The 14,396-nt window shown below is 44.8% G+C and overlaps 1 protein-coding gene across 1 annotated transcript in view; it reads right to left on the bottom strand.

The window, feature by feature from the left end:
- The window catches only part of RASA1 (RAS p21 protein activator 1), a 75,192-nt gene extending 61,888 nt beyond the window's left edge, over nt 1-13,304 (bottom strand). Inside the window, exon 1 of the mRNA XM_054178038.1 lies at nt 12,826-13,304. Coding sequence (XP_054034013.1) covers nt 12,826-13,304 — 479 coding nt within the window. The remainder of the gene's footprint in view (nt 1-12,825) is intronic.
- Nucleotides 13,305-14,396: the final 1,092 nt, after the last annotated feature.

Raw genomic sequence — 14,396 nt, 5'->3', positions numbered from 1 at the left:
AAGTTCCACCTCAACATGAGAACTTCTTTAGTGTAAGGGTCACAGAGCACTAGAACAGGCTCTGCAGAGAGGTTGTGGATTCTCCTTCTCTGGAGACTTTGAAGACCTGTCTGGATGCATTCCTGTGTGACCTAGATTATATGGTCCTGCTCTGGCAGGGGGGCTGGACTTGCCGATCTCCAGATGTCCCTTCCAATCCCTAACATCCTGTGATAATTACCCTGAACTGGGAAAATCCTCAAACAGCACACAGAAATCTCAAGCACATCATGAAGACAGAGGAGAAAAATAAAACAACACAACAATCAAAACACACATACACACCAAAAAAACCCACACAACACAACACCCCAGTTAATTCTGCCATACTAGAATTTTTTTCTTCTTATCCTGCTAACATCAACCATCACCCTCAAGCTTTCCATCTGAATACTTGGTGGTTGTATTTACTGTTCAAGCTCCATTTCACTCTTCGGTTCTCTTAGTTTAAAACACATTCTTAGTTTTAACATTTTTATCCAGACTGTGCAGACTGCCTTTAAACACTTTGTCAGATCTGTAAGGCTGCTTTACATCCTTCAGGCACATTATTTGCAGAGTTAAACTAAATTAAGGCATGTTTCACTCAGACATCACTAAATTCACTTCCTTCTTCTGTCCTGTTAGAATAGAATGGAATAAAATAGACCAGGTCTCCAGTAGCCTTCACAGCTGTCCATCAGCACAAAACTTCCTGCCAGAAAAAGATCTCCAAATATGTATCAACTACTACATGGGATGCATGTTTAGAATAATGAAACATGAGTCGAAACTAACTTGAGGCCATGTTAGTTGCTCTTTGTCCAGTATAGACAAAACTGAGGGTTATATACTATTCTAGGAAGGGCAGGAATAAGGTTTTAACCCCATTTGCATTCCTATGCCTTTTTCTAGGAGGCAGTACAATGCACCTCAGCATAGCCACATAAGCCTAATGAAATTCTGTGTTACTCCTTTGACTGCCCCAAAATCCCTCAGAAACAGCATATGGAAAACTGAACCATGCTGCTCTTCAAGACCAGGAATCAGCCAACTGACAAGGCAAGTCACTACTGCAGCACTCCTCAGTACACCACCTGTGCCAACCTGTTGACTGTGGTACCTGCACCTATCTCAAAGGAGTTAAAATACTTTCACCAGAACTTATTTCAGCTGTGGGCTAGAACAAAACAGACCAACCAAAAACCTCAGAGTACATCTTAACAAGACGACTACATAAAAATAGTAGAGCAAGCTAAGTATACATTCAAAAAAGAACACACTTAAATAACCTCATGAAGGGAAGGTTCTAAAAGTTCCAACTACAATAACACAGAATGCTAGGAACTTTAAAAGAGGTAGTGACACGACAACAGCATGATATCCAGCATAGCCAAAAGATCTCTTCCAATCCTGTCAGATATATATCTACTGCAAAGACAGACTGCCTACCTCATTTTTTGCTAGTCACCAATAAACACGTGAAGTACAGCTAAACTGGCTGCAAAGTAGCTCTTAAAACACTTTTGATTTCCTTACTGAAGGACCAGTTTAGGAAGTGAGTTCTGGAACTCATTAAACCTTTTAGGAAGAAACTCCCCTCTGTGTTTCCTACTTTCATCTTTCCTTTTTCTGTTTGAACTAAGAGTAACTATTACAGAAGTCACCTTAATACTGCTACACAAATTGGCACATACTCTTTGGCAATAATTAAGGAATCACCAAGATGTTATTCATGTTAACTGCCATTAACTTCATTAGATGTACCAGAGGCTACTTCAAATTCCTCCTCCTCTCCCCTCGCCCTCCCTAACCAAGTATAAGAAGCAGCTAGCTAGCTGTTTCTATAATGAGAAAACCCTGACAGTTACACACTAAATATCAGTGAGGTATAATGCCTGAACTTAAAGATGTCTAATACTTCCTACATGCATTAGGAAGAACACCAGAGAACACAATCTAAAGAGTAGACACAGCCCACACAGTATTGTGATGTAAAACAACTGTGTGTGCAACTAAGAAAAGAAATAACAACCTATTTTTAGACTTGAATATAGAACAAGATGATTACTAGAGAGGCTTGGAAATGTTTTGCTTTTGGAGGAATTAAAGACATTTCTCCAACATCCAGGCTGGATAAGACCTTGAGCAATCTGGTCTAGAGCAAGATGCCCATGGCAAGGGGGTTGGAACTTGGGATTTAAGGCCCCTTCCAACCCAAACCATTCTATGATTTTATAATCCCCTTTATTGCAAAAGAGTGGAAGGAACAAAAAGATCTCTGCACAGATGCTTACAAAGCACAAAAATCTATTAAAGAAAAAAAGTCTGAGGAAAAAGTGTGGTATGAAGAGAATAATGCAAGTAATTCTTCTGGATTAAACAAAAATTCAAGCTGGAATCTTACAATGTCTCCAATGTTACTCTACTAACAGATGGCAACAAAAAATGAATTGATTGATTCATAGTTACTCTTAAATTTTATATGTATTGAAAGATGATGTTCCTCAGGGATCAGTCCTGGGACCAGGCTTGTTCAACATCTTTGTGGGTGCCATGGACAGTGGCATTGAGTGCACCCTCAGCAAGTTTGCTGATGACACCAAGCTGTGTGGTGCAGCAGACACGCTGGAGGGAAGGGATGCCATCCAGAGGGACCTTGACAGGCTGGAGAGGTGGGCACAAGCCAACCTCATGAGCTTCAGCAAGACCAAGTGCAGGCTCCTGCATCTGGGTCGAGGCAACCCCAGGCACAAATCCAGGCTGAGCACTGACTGGCTGGAAAGCAACCCCGAGGAGAGAGACTTGGGGGTGCTGGGGGACGAGAAGCTCAACATGAGCTCTCAGTGTGCACTTGCAGCCCAGAAAGCCAATCAGATACTGGGCTGCAGCAAGAGAAGTGTGGCCAGCAGGTCAAGAGAGGTGATTCTCCCCCTCTCCTCAGCTCTGCTGAGACCCCACCTGGAGTACTGCGTCCAGTCTGGAGCCCCTATTACAAGAAGGATGTGGAGGTGCTGGAAGGTGTCCAGAGAAGGGCCACAAGGATGATCAGAGGGCTGGAGCACCTCTCCTATGAGGACAGACTGAAGGAGTTGGGGCTGTTCAGTGTGGAGAAGAGAAGGCTCTGAGGTGACCTCATTGTGGCCTTCCAGTATCTGAAGGGGGCCTCCAAGAAGGCTGGGGAGGGACTTCTCAGGATCTCAGGTAGTGATAGGACTAGGGGGAATGGAATGAAGCTGGAGGTGGGGAGATTCAGGCTGGATGTGAGGAGGAAGTTCTTCCCCATGAGAGTGGTGAAGCCCTGGAATGGGTTTTCCAGGGAGGTGGTTGGGGCACCGTCCCTGGAGGTATTTAAGACCAGGCTGGATGAGGTTCTGTCCAGCCTGCTCTAGTGTGGGGTGTCCCTGCCCATGGCAGGGGGGTTGGAACTAGATGATCCTTGTGGTCCCTTCCAACCCTGACTCATACTATGATGCTATGAATTTATATATAAAATAATTTAAAAAAAAAACCACAAAACCAAACACAAAATAATTGTCACAGGCAGTATCTTTTTGTATGTCCTACATAGGAATGAACATTTACATATATATCCATAATTTTACAGAAAGCAGAGGTGGGCTTAAAGAAACAATACAAATGAGAACAACATTTTAGGAAACTTTTTATCTGAATCTACACAGTATTACCTTATGATCCCTAAGATTATCAAAGGTTTGCTAAACCTAGATGGCTTGTGGAAGCTACTCCAGGAGAAAAAGCAGTGTAGTCTGCAAGGGGAAGTTCATTTGTCCAAATAGCTGTAAGTAGCTATTAATAAGACAATCATACACTCATCCTTGCCGAGCCATTGAGAGTAACTCTTCGCAGAAAGCTGTAACATTTCAAGTATTCCCATGTAGTTGCATACTCAGTTTCTTCAAATATAATTATCTACAGCTACCATCTCAACACTAACATTAACTGGATGAACTGGCAAGGCACAGTTGAGATGGATAGTGTCCAAGATGGTTAGGCAATTGGCTCGCATTCAGAGCATGGTGATCAGTGGTTTGCACTCTAGCTGGCAGTCTGTCACAAGTGGGATCCCTCAGGGATTGATACTGGGCCCCACACAGTTGAATGTCTTCATGAATGAGCTGGATGATAGGATGGAAAGCACCTTCATTAACTTTGTTGATGGCACCAAAGTAGGTGGTGAGGTGAATGTATCAGAAAAGTGAGCTATCTCAGAGAAACCTGGGCAGGCTGGAAGAGCAGGCTAGGAAGAACAGTATAAGCAAAGAGCCCAGCAGAGGCTAGGGTCTGTGTGGCTGGAAAGCAGTCTTTCTGGGAGGGATCTTGAGGTCCTGGTGAACAACAAGTCGAACATGAGTCAGCAGGGCAGAGCTGCAGCAAGGAAGGGAAATAGGGTCCTGAGCCGCATCCACAGAAGTACTTCTAGCAAACACAGATGTGGTCACCCCACGCTACCAAGCTCTCAGGCTCCACATGGAGTACCGTGACTGGTTCTGGTCCCCACATTTCAAGATGTGGACAGCCTGGGGAAGGTCCAAAGGAGAGCCACAAGATGATGGGGAACCCGCCCAATGAGTAAGACTGAGTCAGGCCTCTTTTCCCTGAAGAAAAGAAGGCTCAAGCAGAGTTCATCAGTTTTCTAGTGCTTAAATCATTCACTGGAGCAACGTGCACAGGGAGGGAGTTGTGGGTTTTCAGGATGTGATTGGACACAGTGCTAGACAACCTCAGCTACATTCCTTTTTCTACAAGAGGCAGGTCCAGATAATCTTTTGAGGTCCCTCCCAAATTGAGTTTGAATCATAGTTTTCTAATTCTATATATTGAAACTCTGATGAAACTGCATACCTATCATAAAAAAACCAACCAACAATAGCACTTATTACTGTTTCAGTTTTAATAGAAAAGGAAACGCTACCAGAAAGAATTTATTTGCTATGAAGTTGGAAAGGACCTTGAAGATCATCCAGTTCCAACCCTTTGCCATGTTCAGGAACACTTCCTACTAGACCACGTTGCTGAAGCCCCATCCAGCCTGCCTTTGAACAACTCTGCAACTTCTCCTTGAGCTGCTGGACACAATTCTTTCAATGCATCCCAGGATATGAGTGGCTTTCTGGGCTGCAAGTGCACATTGCTGGCTCATGTTGAGCTTGTCATCAACTAGCACTCCCAAGTCCCCCTCCTCAGGACTGCTCTCTATCCATTCTCTGCCCAGGCCCTATTTTTCCTTGGGATAGCCCTGACACATGTGCAGGACCTTGCACTTAGCTTTGCTCAGATTCATGCGGCTGGCATTGGCCCATCTCTCAAGCTCTACAAGGTTCTCTCCAGTGTTCACCACACCACAGAGAGTGGTGTCAGCAAACTTTCTGAGGGTGCCTCAATTCCACTGTCACCAGCAAAATGCTAAACAGCACTGGTCTCAGTTCCAAACACTGAGGAACAAAACTCACCACTTGTCCTCACTTAGACATCAAGCCACTGACAGCACTTCTTTCAATGTGAATATTCAGCCAACTCCTTATCCACTGAGAGGTCCATCCATCAAATCCAAGTCTCTCCAGTTTAGAGACAGCTATGTTATATGGACAACAGTGTCAAATCCTCTATGTCAATCCAGGCAGACAACATCAGTTGCTCTTCCTTTGTCCATCAACAGAGTGCTACCTTACCAGAACGCTGACAGTGGCCTAGAGACCTCAATACTCCCTTGATGAAATACAAGTGAAGCTTTCAAGTTAATTTAGCAACACTGCTCCATAAACATTAATTTGTAGACAATAACTGTAATAAAAACATACCTTAAAGGAAAAAGGTAGATATTCCAAGCACACTTAATAAATAGTTAAGCAGCTACCTTACCAAAAAATAAAAAAAAAAAGGCTTTCTAAGGCAAATTCTTAAGCTTTTACAGCAGAAATTGTAAGATCTGCCCACCTAAAAAAATAATGAAACATCCAGTTTACCAACTTAAGGATTGTCTGCACTTTCCTTTAAAGTCTGCTATATTAACTGCTGCCTATAACTATTCCTGTCTACACCAGGTAACAATTTTTAGCAAATAGATCCTGTGACACTGATCCTCCACGTTAAATTGTATGTTTATACAAATACAGAATCACTTAAGTTGGAAGTGGCCACTGGAGGTCTTTAGTTCAGCCTTTCTTCCTACTTACCACACCAATGCAGGGTTAGCTACAGCTGATTGCTGTGAGCCATGCTCAGTTGGATAACAAACATCTCTAATCATGGGGACTTTGCATCCTCCCTGGGCAGCTGTTTGACCAACCCCACCATAAAATAAGGGGTTTCTTCTTTTTTCAGATGGAATTTCAAGGTTTTTTATTTGTTTTCATTGCCTCTGGCCCTGTTACTGGGCACCACTCAGGACAGCCTGGCTCCCCCATCTTCATTCACTCTCATTCAGTATTTATATGCATGGATAAGGCCTACTCAAGCCTCCTCTTTTCCAGTCTGACCAGCCCCAGCTCTCTCAGCCTCTCTACATCTGACAGATGATCCAGTCTCCTCACCATCCTGGTAGTCCTGCTTCAGTTAGTTCATGTCTTTCTGGTACCGGTAAGCCCAGCATTGGACCCAGCACTCCAGATGCGTCTCACCAGTCCTAAGCAGGCAGTAAGGACCACGTCCCTCAACCTGCTGACAGGGATCCCCCAGTGAGCCTATGATACTGCTAGCCTCCCTTGCCATAGAGGTTACTGTCTCTGTCCACTGGGAAGTCCACCTCCTTCTCTGCAGAGCTGCTTTCCACCTGATCAGCCCTCAGCATGTGTTTGGGATTATACCTCCCCAGTGCCAGAGCTTTGAAGAGGTCTCTCACAGGCCAGTTCTCAAGCCTGTTCAAGTTACTATGGATGGCAGCACAACCACCTGGGGTTTCAGCTACTCCTCTCAATTTTGTACTGTCTGTGAACCTACCAAGGGTGTGCTCTGTCCCACCAGCTAGGTCATTAATCTAAATGTTAAACAATATTGCCCTGGCCCTTTGGGTATAGCCTGGGGAACACGAGGAGGGAATTACCTCTAGCCAGACCCTGTGGGCCCAGTCATTCAGCTGGTTCTCAATTCACTTCACTGCCCATTTATCTAACCTGCACACTTGTCTGAGAAGGATGGGAGAGGTGTCAAAACTCTTATTAAACCTGAGGTACGCTCTCTTTCTTCTCAAGCCAACAACCTCTTTATAGAAGGCTGTCAGGTTGGTTACGCGCTATTCCCCCCACCATAAATCCATGCTGACTACTCCTCTCTACCTGCAACAAAACATTCATTTAAAGACAGAAACTTTTGTCCTGCAACAAACCAGACACTTTATATAAAACCAAAAAATACTTAATACTACCTCAACTTTTATGTAGTATATAAAAGTACATAAACAGGATGAAGTACATAAAACTTGTCAAGCACTGGTAACATTTTATTGGTACTGGCCATACTCTGGAAGGACACAAGAGGAACATAATCATTACACTTCAATGCAGCACAAAGACACATAAAACAAGATGCTTTCTTGTCTCTCCTACTACAACTATCAGTGAGACAAATACTAAGATTATTGTTTATTTGTTTGGGGTTTTTGGTTGGTTGTTTGGTTTTGGTGGGTTTGTGTATTTTGTTTTTTGTTAAAGGAGAAAGAAATATATATGAAAAATCGGAAAACTACTACAGGAGTCCTAAAATTTATGGCTGAACCAACAGCTGGAGTCCTGCAGTATAAAGATCCATGCCCCCATGGGTAAAATTTGTGTTCCTCCCCAGTTCCCAGCCACAAAACACCAAGAGAAGTAAAGGTGAAGAAATATGGCACAATATTATGCTTCTCAAAAGGGTAGGCCAGTGGATGAAGTGCTTCAGTCCCACACTGAAGTCTGGAAGCCAAATAAACCAGCACGAAATAAATACCAGATAAAGGGCAGGTCAAGAGACTATTCACTGTTTAAACAAAACATCATCATCATCTATTGGTAACTAGAAATACTGACTCAACTACTGAAAAACCCTCCTCAAACTTCTCTGGCATCGAATGCTGTTTTACTTGTGGATTTCTTCATCTGAAGCTTTCATTTATATTACATACTCAGCTCACTTAGTACTTTACTTCCTATACATAGTTAGGTACAACTTTCTTCTGCTCCATTCATTTAAGACAGCACTTCTAACACCACAAATTCAGGTCTGTAAGTGGCCAAATCAGTAAACCACCCATCAAGTTTGGAAAAGCAAGGATTTTCACTTTCATTTAATATCTGAAGACAAAAAAGAAAAAGAAAAAAAGAAAAGGCTACCTGCTAACCACATTAAACAGCCATTTCATACACCAAAACCAAGTTACATCACATTTCATTTTTTGTTTACACAGTACCTAACTGAACATGTCCTTATTGCTTCTTCCCAGTTTTCAGTGCAAGAGATTCATTCATCAGTATGGAAAAAGAGCCTTAAGCTATTACTCAGAAAAAAGTATCAGGTTTGTGAGTTACTGAAGTAAATACAGCAGAACACTTGTGTGAAGAAACAACTTCCCACTATGTTCAGACAGAAAAATGTTTTACTTTCATAAAATCCACGCTTATTTAATATTACTCTACCCACATCTCGATCTTCAGCTCCTTTTCTCACTACTATGTTGCCTCAACAAGCACCAAGAGCGACTGTAAGACTACAGCTGCTTTGGGTAAGATCTGTTTTAACCAGATGGTGTTTTGACAGGCTATTTAATTTTGTATGATTGATAGCTTTTGATTTCAACTGATTTCCATTTCAAACTGATAACCACTGCTCAAAAAACACTGTAGGAAAACGTCAGTTTTGATGGAACATAGTGGAACTGCTCCACACCTTAATGCAACAATAGCACCTAAGATAATTTTGTCCACTAAGATTTTAAATCAAATAAATATTCCACATCCTGCTGGTTTACAACCAAATTAAAGAGCATGTATTCATTAAATCCAAAAGCATCACCTCACACCACTTAGCCTCTGCCAGTAAGCTTTGCAAATAAGGCAGAAAGCACAGCGAAAAAAATTTACCAAGAGAAACACAATTACCCAATTTATTCCCCAGCATCCTATGTCTCTCACTTAGCATTAAGCTAACAAGATAAACACACTACCATACACATGAAGAGGCAAGTCTGAAGTTGGTTTCTTTCTGAACAAAGAAAATAAAATTCCACTTTCAGGGATTTTTGAATTTGTGAATGGAAGTAGCCTGTTACACACTAGGAATTCAAAGAAAACACACTGAGAGAAGACATGGCCACCTTTTTCTCAGGTATATGGAAAAACAGAAGAGGAAATTAAGTGTACTAGGTGCTTGTTAGCAAAGACAAACACATCCTGACTACTCTGAACAAACTATATTTACTGTATCCTGATAGGAAGTGCAGAACTTGCATCTGCTTCGCTTCCTACCTTTTCAGGTTAGTTACTCTTGACAGCCAGAATGTCAACTACATGATATTTTAAAACTCCTTCATGCTTAAAAAAATGTTTGGTCTATAACATCTTTATGGCCTAACATTTGCAAGCTAAGAACTTGCTCTGATTTCATTTGGTTTGAGTTTGTTTTGTTTTGCTTGTTGGTTTTGGGTTTTTTGCTTGTTTAGTTGGTTTGTTGGGTTTTGCTTTTAATGTTCAAACTTAGGAGAGGAAAAATGAGATAAAGTTGTGTCTACGTTTATGCAGAAAGCTTAATTTTATTTTAAACTTAAAAGACTAATAAAAGATTGGAGTATGAACTTGAAAACACCCACAGCACTTTTTACTGAGTATTTGTTTGGAGTTAGTAACCAACCATTCAGTAAATCCTGAAATGCGATGCATGTCCATTAGAAGGCAAAGACGCCTATTGAGTTGTTATGAAAGGAAAAATGTCTTTTCATTCTGGTACAAGAGAATAGTAATTTCACATCACAAAGCAAGGCCAGGATTGAAATGCACTCTCAGTTTTCTGATGTACACATAATACATGGTAAGCAATTAAGACAAAGAAACAAAACCTTTTGCCAGAATCATGTTATTATCCATCAAGCAAATCCTGCATGCCTCCTGTAAAAACTGAACGAATTAGGAGGAAGTGGGAAAGGGTGGAGCCAGCACTCATATTTAAGCAAATGGAACAGCAGTTTTGCAATCATATTCAACTGGAAAAATTTAATCCATGTTTAAATTACAAGATTAATTACTGCTCTTATGATCCAGTTTATATTGGATCCTTCCTTATATAAGATGATAGATAATATTGATCTTTGGTTTTGGTAATAAATCAAGAGCTCAACTCCATTGAAGCAGATGGTACGACTACAAAGAAAGGGCACTTCCCAAACAAAACAGCATGACTGAAAGGATACAATATACTAGTGACATATGGCCAATTTAAATGACTTAACTGAGAATGGTAAGAACTAATGCTGTATAAAATAAATAAGAGATGAATGAAAGGGGGGGGGGGAAGGATTATAATTATTTTAATCAGCCACCTTTTTTTTTTTTTTTCCAACAGGAAAGTCAGACACACTAAGGAACAATTACAGTGAAAAGGTCATGTATATGGAGGCATACACTTCTGAGAATTTTTCCATGTATTTTACATCTTGGATGTTCACAAATTAAAGAATCTACGTGAAAAGAACATTTAACTGCAGAGCTATGCCCCGCTTCTGCAAAAACCTCAATGTCCCCTTTGCGTGGATAAGGCAAGTAGCTTTGTCAAGCAAGACAAAACCAGGGCCTCTGCTGTCTTCCCCTAGTAGGTACTCCTTGTCAGATACCTGACAGGCTTTTCCACTGAAATTACGCACCATGTTTGCACATGACTTACAAGATGATACTGTCACTGCAAAATTCACCCACAACTGTAGATGTGGTAACAATTATTTAGTACCAAACAGGTGATTATTCATAGTAATTACCCCACTTTCTAACCGTATTTCAAAGAAGCTTGCTTTTTTGGCCTTTCCTCAGTTCTCTGGGGAACAGAGGGCTCTAACAGAAGTAGCAGCCTGATCTTTCAGAGAGAAAACCCCATGAGCTGAATCCTGCACCTCACTAGCATGGCACACAATACTGAAGTAGTAACTTAGCTCTCTTGTGTTTTTATTTCCCTCCTTGTCCTTTGTCAGCTCTACACAATCCTATTTCCAGATTGTCAAGGAATACTACAAGTTGCAGACTATTTAAACAATGTCTTCACAGAACAAAGACTTAATGTTTATAAGCTTCCATGACAAGCCCCAAAATTAAAAGAATAAAGGATTAATGGGAAGCCTGTCCAGGTTAGGGAGGGATTAATTTAAAAGAAAACCTGCAATGTCCTGCTTACAACTGCAAGAGCTCCTGATATCTTGTATGTGAAATCGTACAGAAGTTAACTTTCTGACAGCGGAGTTAGAATTTCCAGATTAGTTTTCTGTCCTATACCTTGAATACATGTGCCACCTTGTACCCAACACCCTAAATTACTGACTACACTCAGTGTAACTTCAGGAACAACGTATTTCTAGACACTGATGAAAGCAATTTCAACTTTTGAAGCTATTTTATTTGGGGGTCAACATGGTACCTCCTTGAGGGCTATTTTCTGTTCTAATACAAACCTGCAGAATTTCTACAGTTAATTCCACAGTCTGTGTTTAGAGTACATACCAATTCCCCAAACTCTACGTAGCATTATCTGAGCTTCTAATCACACACAATATAAACACAGAACTGGTGTCCCTACTGCAAGATTTTATTACCAGCACTGCAAGACTCCTGATTAATCTAATGGATGGGTAAGTAAAACAAAACTTACAACTGCAGGTTTACAGTTTCTTGTTTTCAACTGCCTCCTCTCTCCAAACATAATCTAATTAAAAACAACTTTAAATTGGCTGAGCAGCAAAGCACTTGGACATTATCCACAAAAGGTGCCTCTCTACTAACACTTAGAAATAGAATTGTAATTCACTTTGAATCCACTTTCCCAGACTGCCTTGGGTTTTTTTATTTCTTTTTTTAAACACCAAGCACGTGCACATTACTCTGTATAAAATGGAAAAGTTAAATATTACTTTGGATAGGAGTTCTTTTAGTAGAAAACAGCGCAACACAAAATGATGAAATGGGACAGGAAGCACTTTATGCCATAGATGGCATTTTTATTAGCTTTTACTTAAAAAAAAAAAAAAAACCACAAAAGTTTATGCCTCTTCTGAAAGACTACAGTGCTACAGATTAGAAAACTCTCCCCAACAGGTAGTCAGTTAAACCACCACCGGAGTAGCTCTCTTTTCCTGGCAGGCTGCAGTATCGCTATGAAAATTTGCAAAAACCTAAGCCGTCTCGACAACAGCAACTTTTTTTCCAGGAGCTGACCTCAGTTATTCCCGGAGTAACACCTTGTAGGTGAAGAGGAGCTTCACGTCCCTGCAGCCGATGCTCACCCTTCACCACACCAGGCCTGACAGGCAGAGGAGGGCTGCCCCCTCTACCGAGCACCCGCCGGGGCTGCCCAGACCGGGACTCCCATTCCCGGGCACTCTCCCGGTGCTGCAGCCTTCCTGCTGGAGCGGAACCGGGGGAGGAGCAGGGAGTGGGGGGGGAGGTGGGGGTTGTGCGCGAAAACTTTCTGCGGGAGCTTGACACACACTTTCCACCGGGCAGAGGTGGGGGCCCAGCGCTGCAGTCCCCGCTCCTCGGAGGCTGGAGATGGAGAGGGGGCTGAGGGGGTGGGGGTGCAACGCCGGGCGTGGCGACCCCCTGCGGGGCGGTGGCTACTCACTGGTTGGTGGGGGGCGCGTTGAGCGGGATGGCCACCTCCTCTTCTTCGTACTCCGGCCCGTCCAGCGAGTCGCCTTCGTCCACAGTCCCGAGGCCACCGGACAAGGGGGGCGGCGGCGGCGGCAGCGGGGGAAAGATAGCGGCGGTAGTGCCGAGATCGGTGGCCCGGGCCGCCTCCAGTCCCTGCCCCGGGCCGGCTGCTGTGGCAGCACCGCCGGGCGGCGGAGGGGCAGGCCCCGCGCCCAGTTCCAGGTGTCCTAGCACCGAGCACAAAGCCGGACCACCTGAGGGGCCAGCGCCCGGGCTGCCGCCACCGCCGCCGCTGGAACCGGCCGGGAATGGGCCCTGCGGCCCCAGTCCCTTGCCACGGCACACGGCGGAGTAGTGCCCCAGCTCCGCTCCGGCAGCCGCGGTGGCTCCGGCCGTCCCGGCTGAGGTAACCGAGCCGCCCTCTTCACCCCCGGCCTCGGCCGCCATCATGTTGAGCCTCGGCCCCCCCCACCCCTGCCCCCCACCTCCCCTCCGCCGGCAGCCGCACGCCGGGGAGGTGGCGACAAAGGGGCCCCGGCCCCCCCTCCCCGCCCCGCCCCGGCGGGGAGCGGAGCCGGGACGAGGGCAAAACTTCCCCGGCGGAGACGGGTTGGGAACAATACCCGGGCTGGGCGGGGGCTGGACGCGCAGGGCAGCTCCGCAGGGCCCCGGCGGCGGCCGCCAGGGGAGCGGCTCCCGCGGCCCCGCGCTCTCACCCCGCCTCCCGCCGGCCGGACCGGGAACGCGCGGCAGCGGGACGGGCCGCGCCGCACCGCGCCTGCGCAATCCACCCCCTCACACACGCCTCGCACACACGCGTGCGCGGGCAGAGGGCGGGAGAGTGTGAGGGACGCCGGGGGAAAGCTGATCGCGCCCCGCTCACCTTCCTAAGGAGGGAAAGAAATAAAAAGGGGCAAATGGCGTGGGCGTGGGGGGCGAGCGAGCGAGCCGGCAGGTGGGAAGCCCTGATCCGCAGGTGGGGGCTTCCCGGAGGGAGGCGTTGAGGGATCGTCTCAACGGCGTGGTCCGGTCGGCGTTTGGTGAGAGGCAATGGTGGTCCCGCTCTCGTCCGGGCTCCCCGGCTCGGGGGAGGTGGCGGCGGTCGTCCTGGGACCGCGGCTCAGGTGCCTGCGGAGTGCGGGAAGGGTCCCCGCGCAGTTCTCCGCCCTTGGGCCTGGCTACCCCCACATGGACTGATCGGTCTGCTCGCTGGGTTTGGTTGCTCAGATCGGTGTCAGAAGGGCACGTTCCGTACTGTTGCAGAGGCCATACTCTAGCCGTAAGAATTTAAAAAGTGCATCCTGGAATCTGCAAGATACTGTTTGTGTTGTAAGAGTAGCAACACCATTGCTGCTGAAAAGGGTTATACTCTGCCTTCCTGAAACTGAATTTTGTATATTATTTTTTTTTCTCCCTCATTAGTCATCCCTGGAAGTTCTCACAGCCATAGCACAGCCTTCAACATTAATAATTTTACTGTCTTAGGTGTATAACTTGGCTCATCATCTCACATGCAAGTGCCTCCATGATCAAGAAGAAGGC

This window comes from Dryobates pubescens, chromosome Z, assembly GCF_014839835.1.
Source record: "Dryobates pubescens isolate bDryPub1 chromosome Z, bDryPub1.pri, whole genome shotgun sequence".
NCBI lineage: Eukaryota > Metazoa > Chordata > Aves > Piciformes > Picidae > Dryobates > Dryobates pubescens.
Note: the sequence above shows the minus strand (reverse complement) of the source record. Positions and strands in the feature narration are given on the sequence as shown.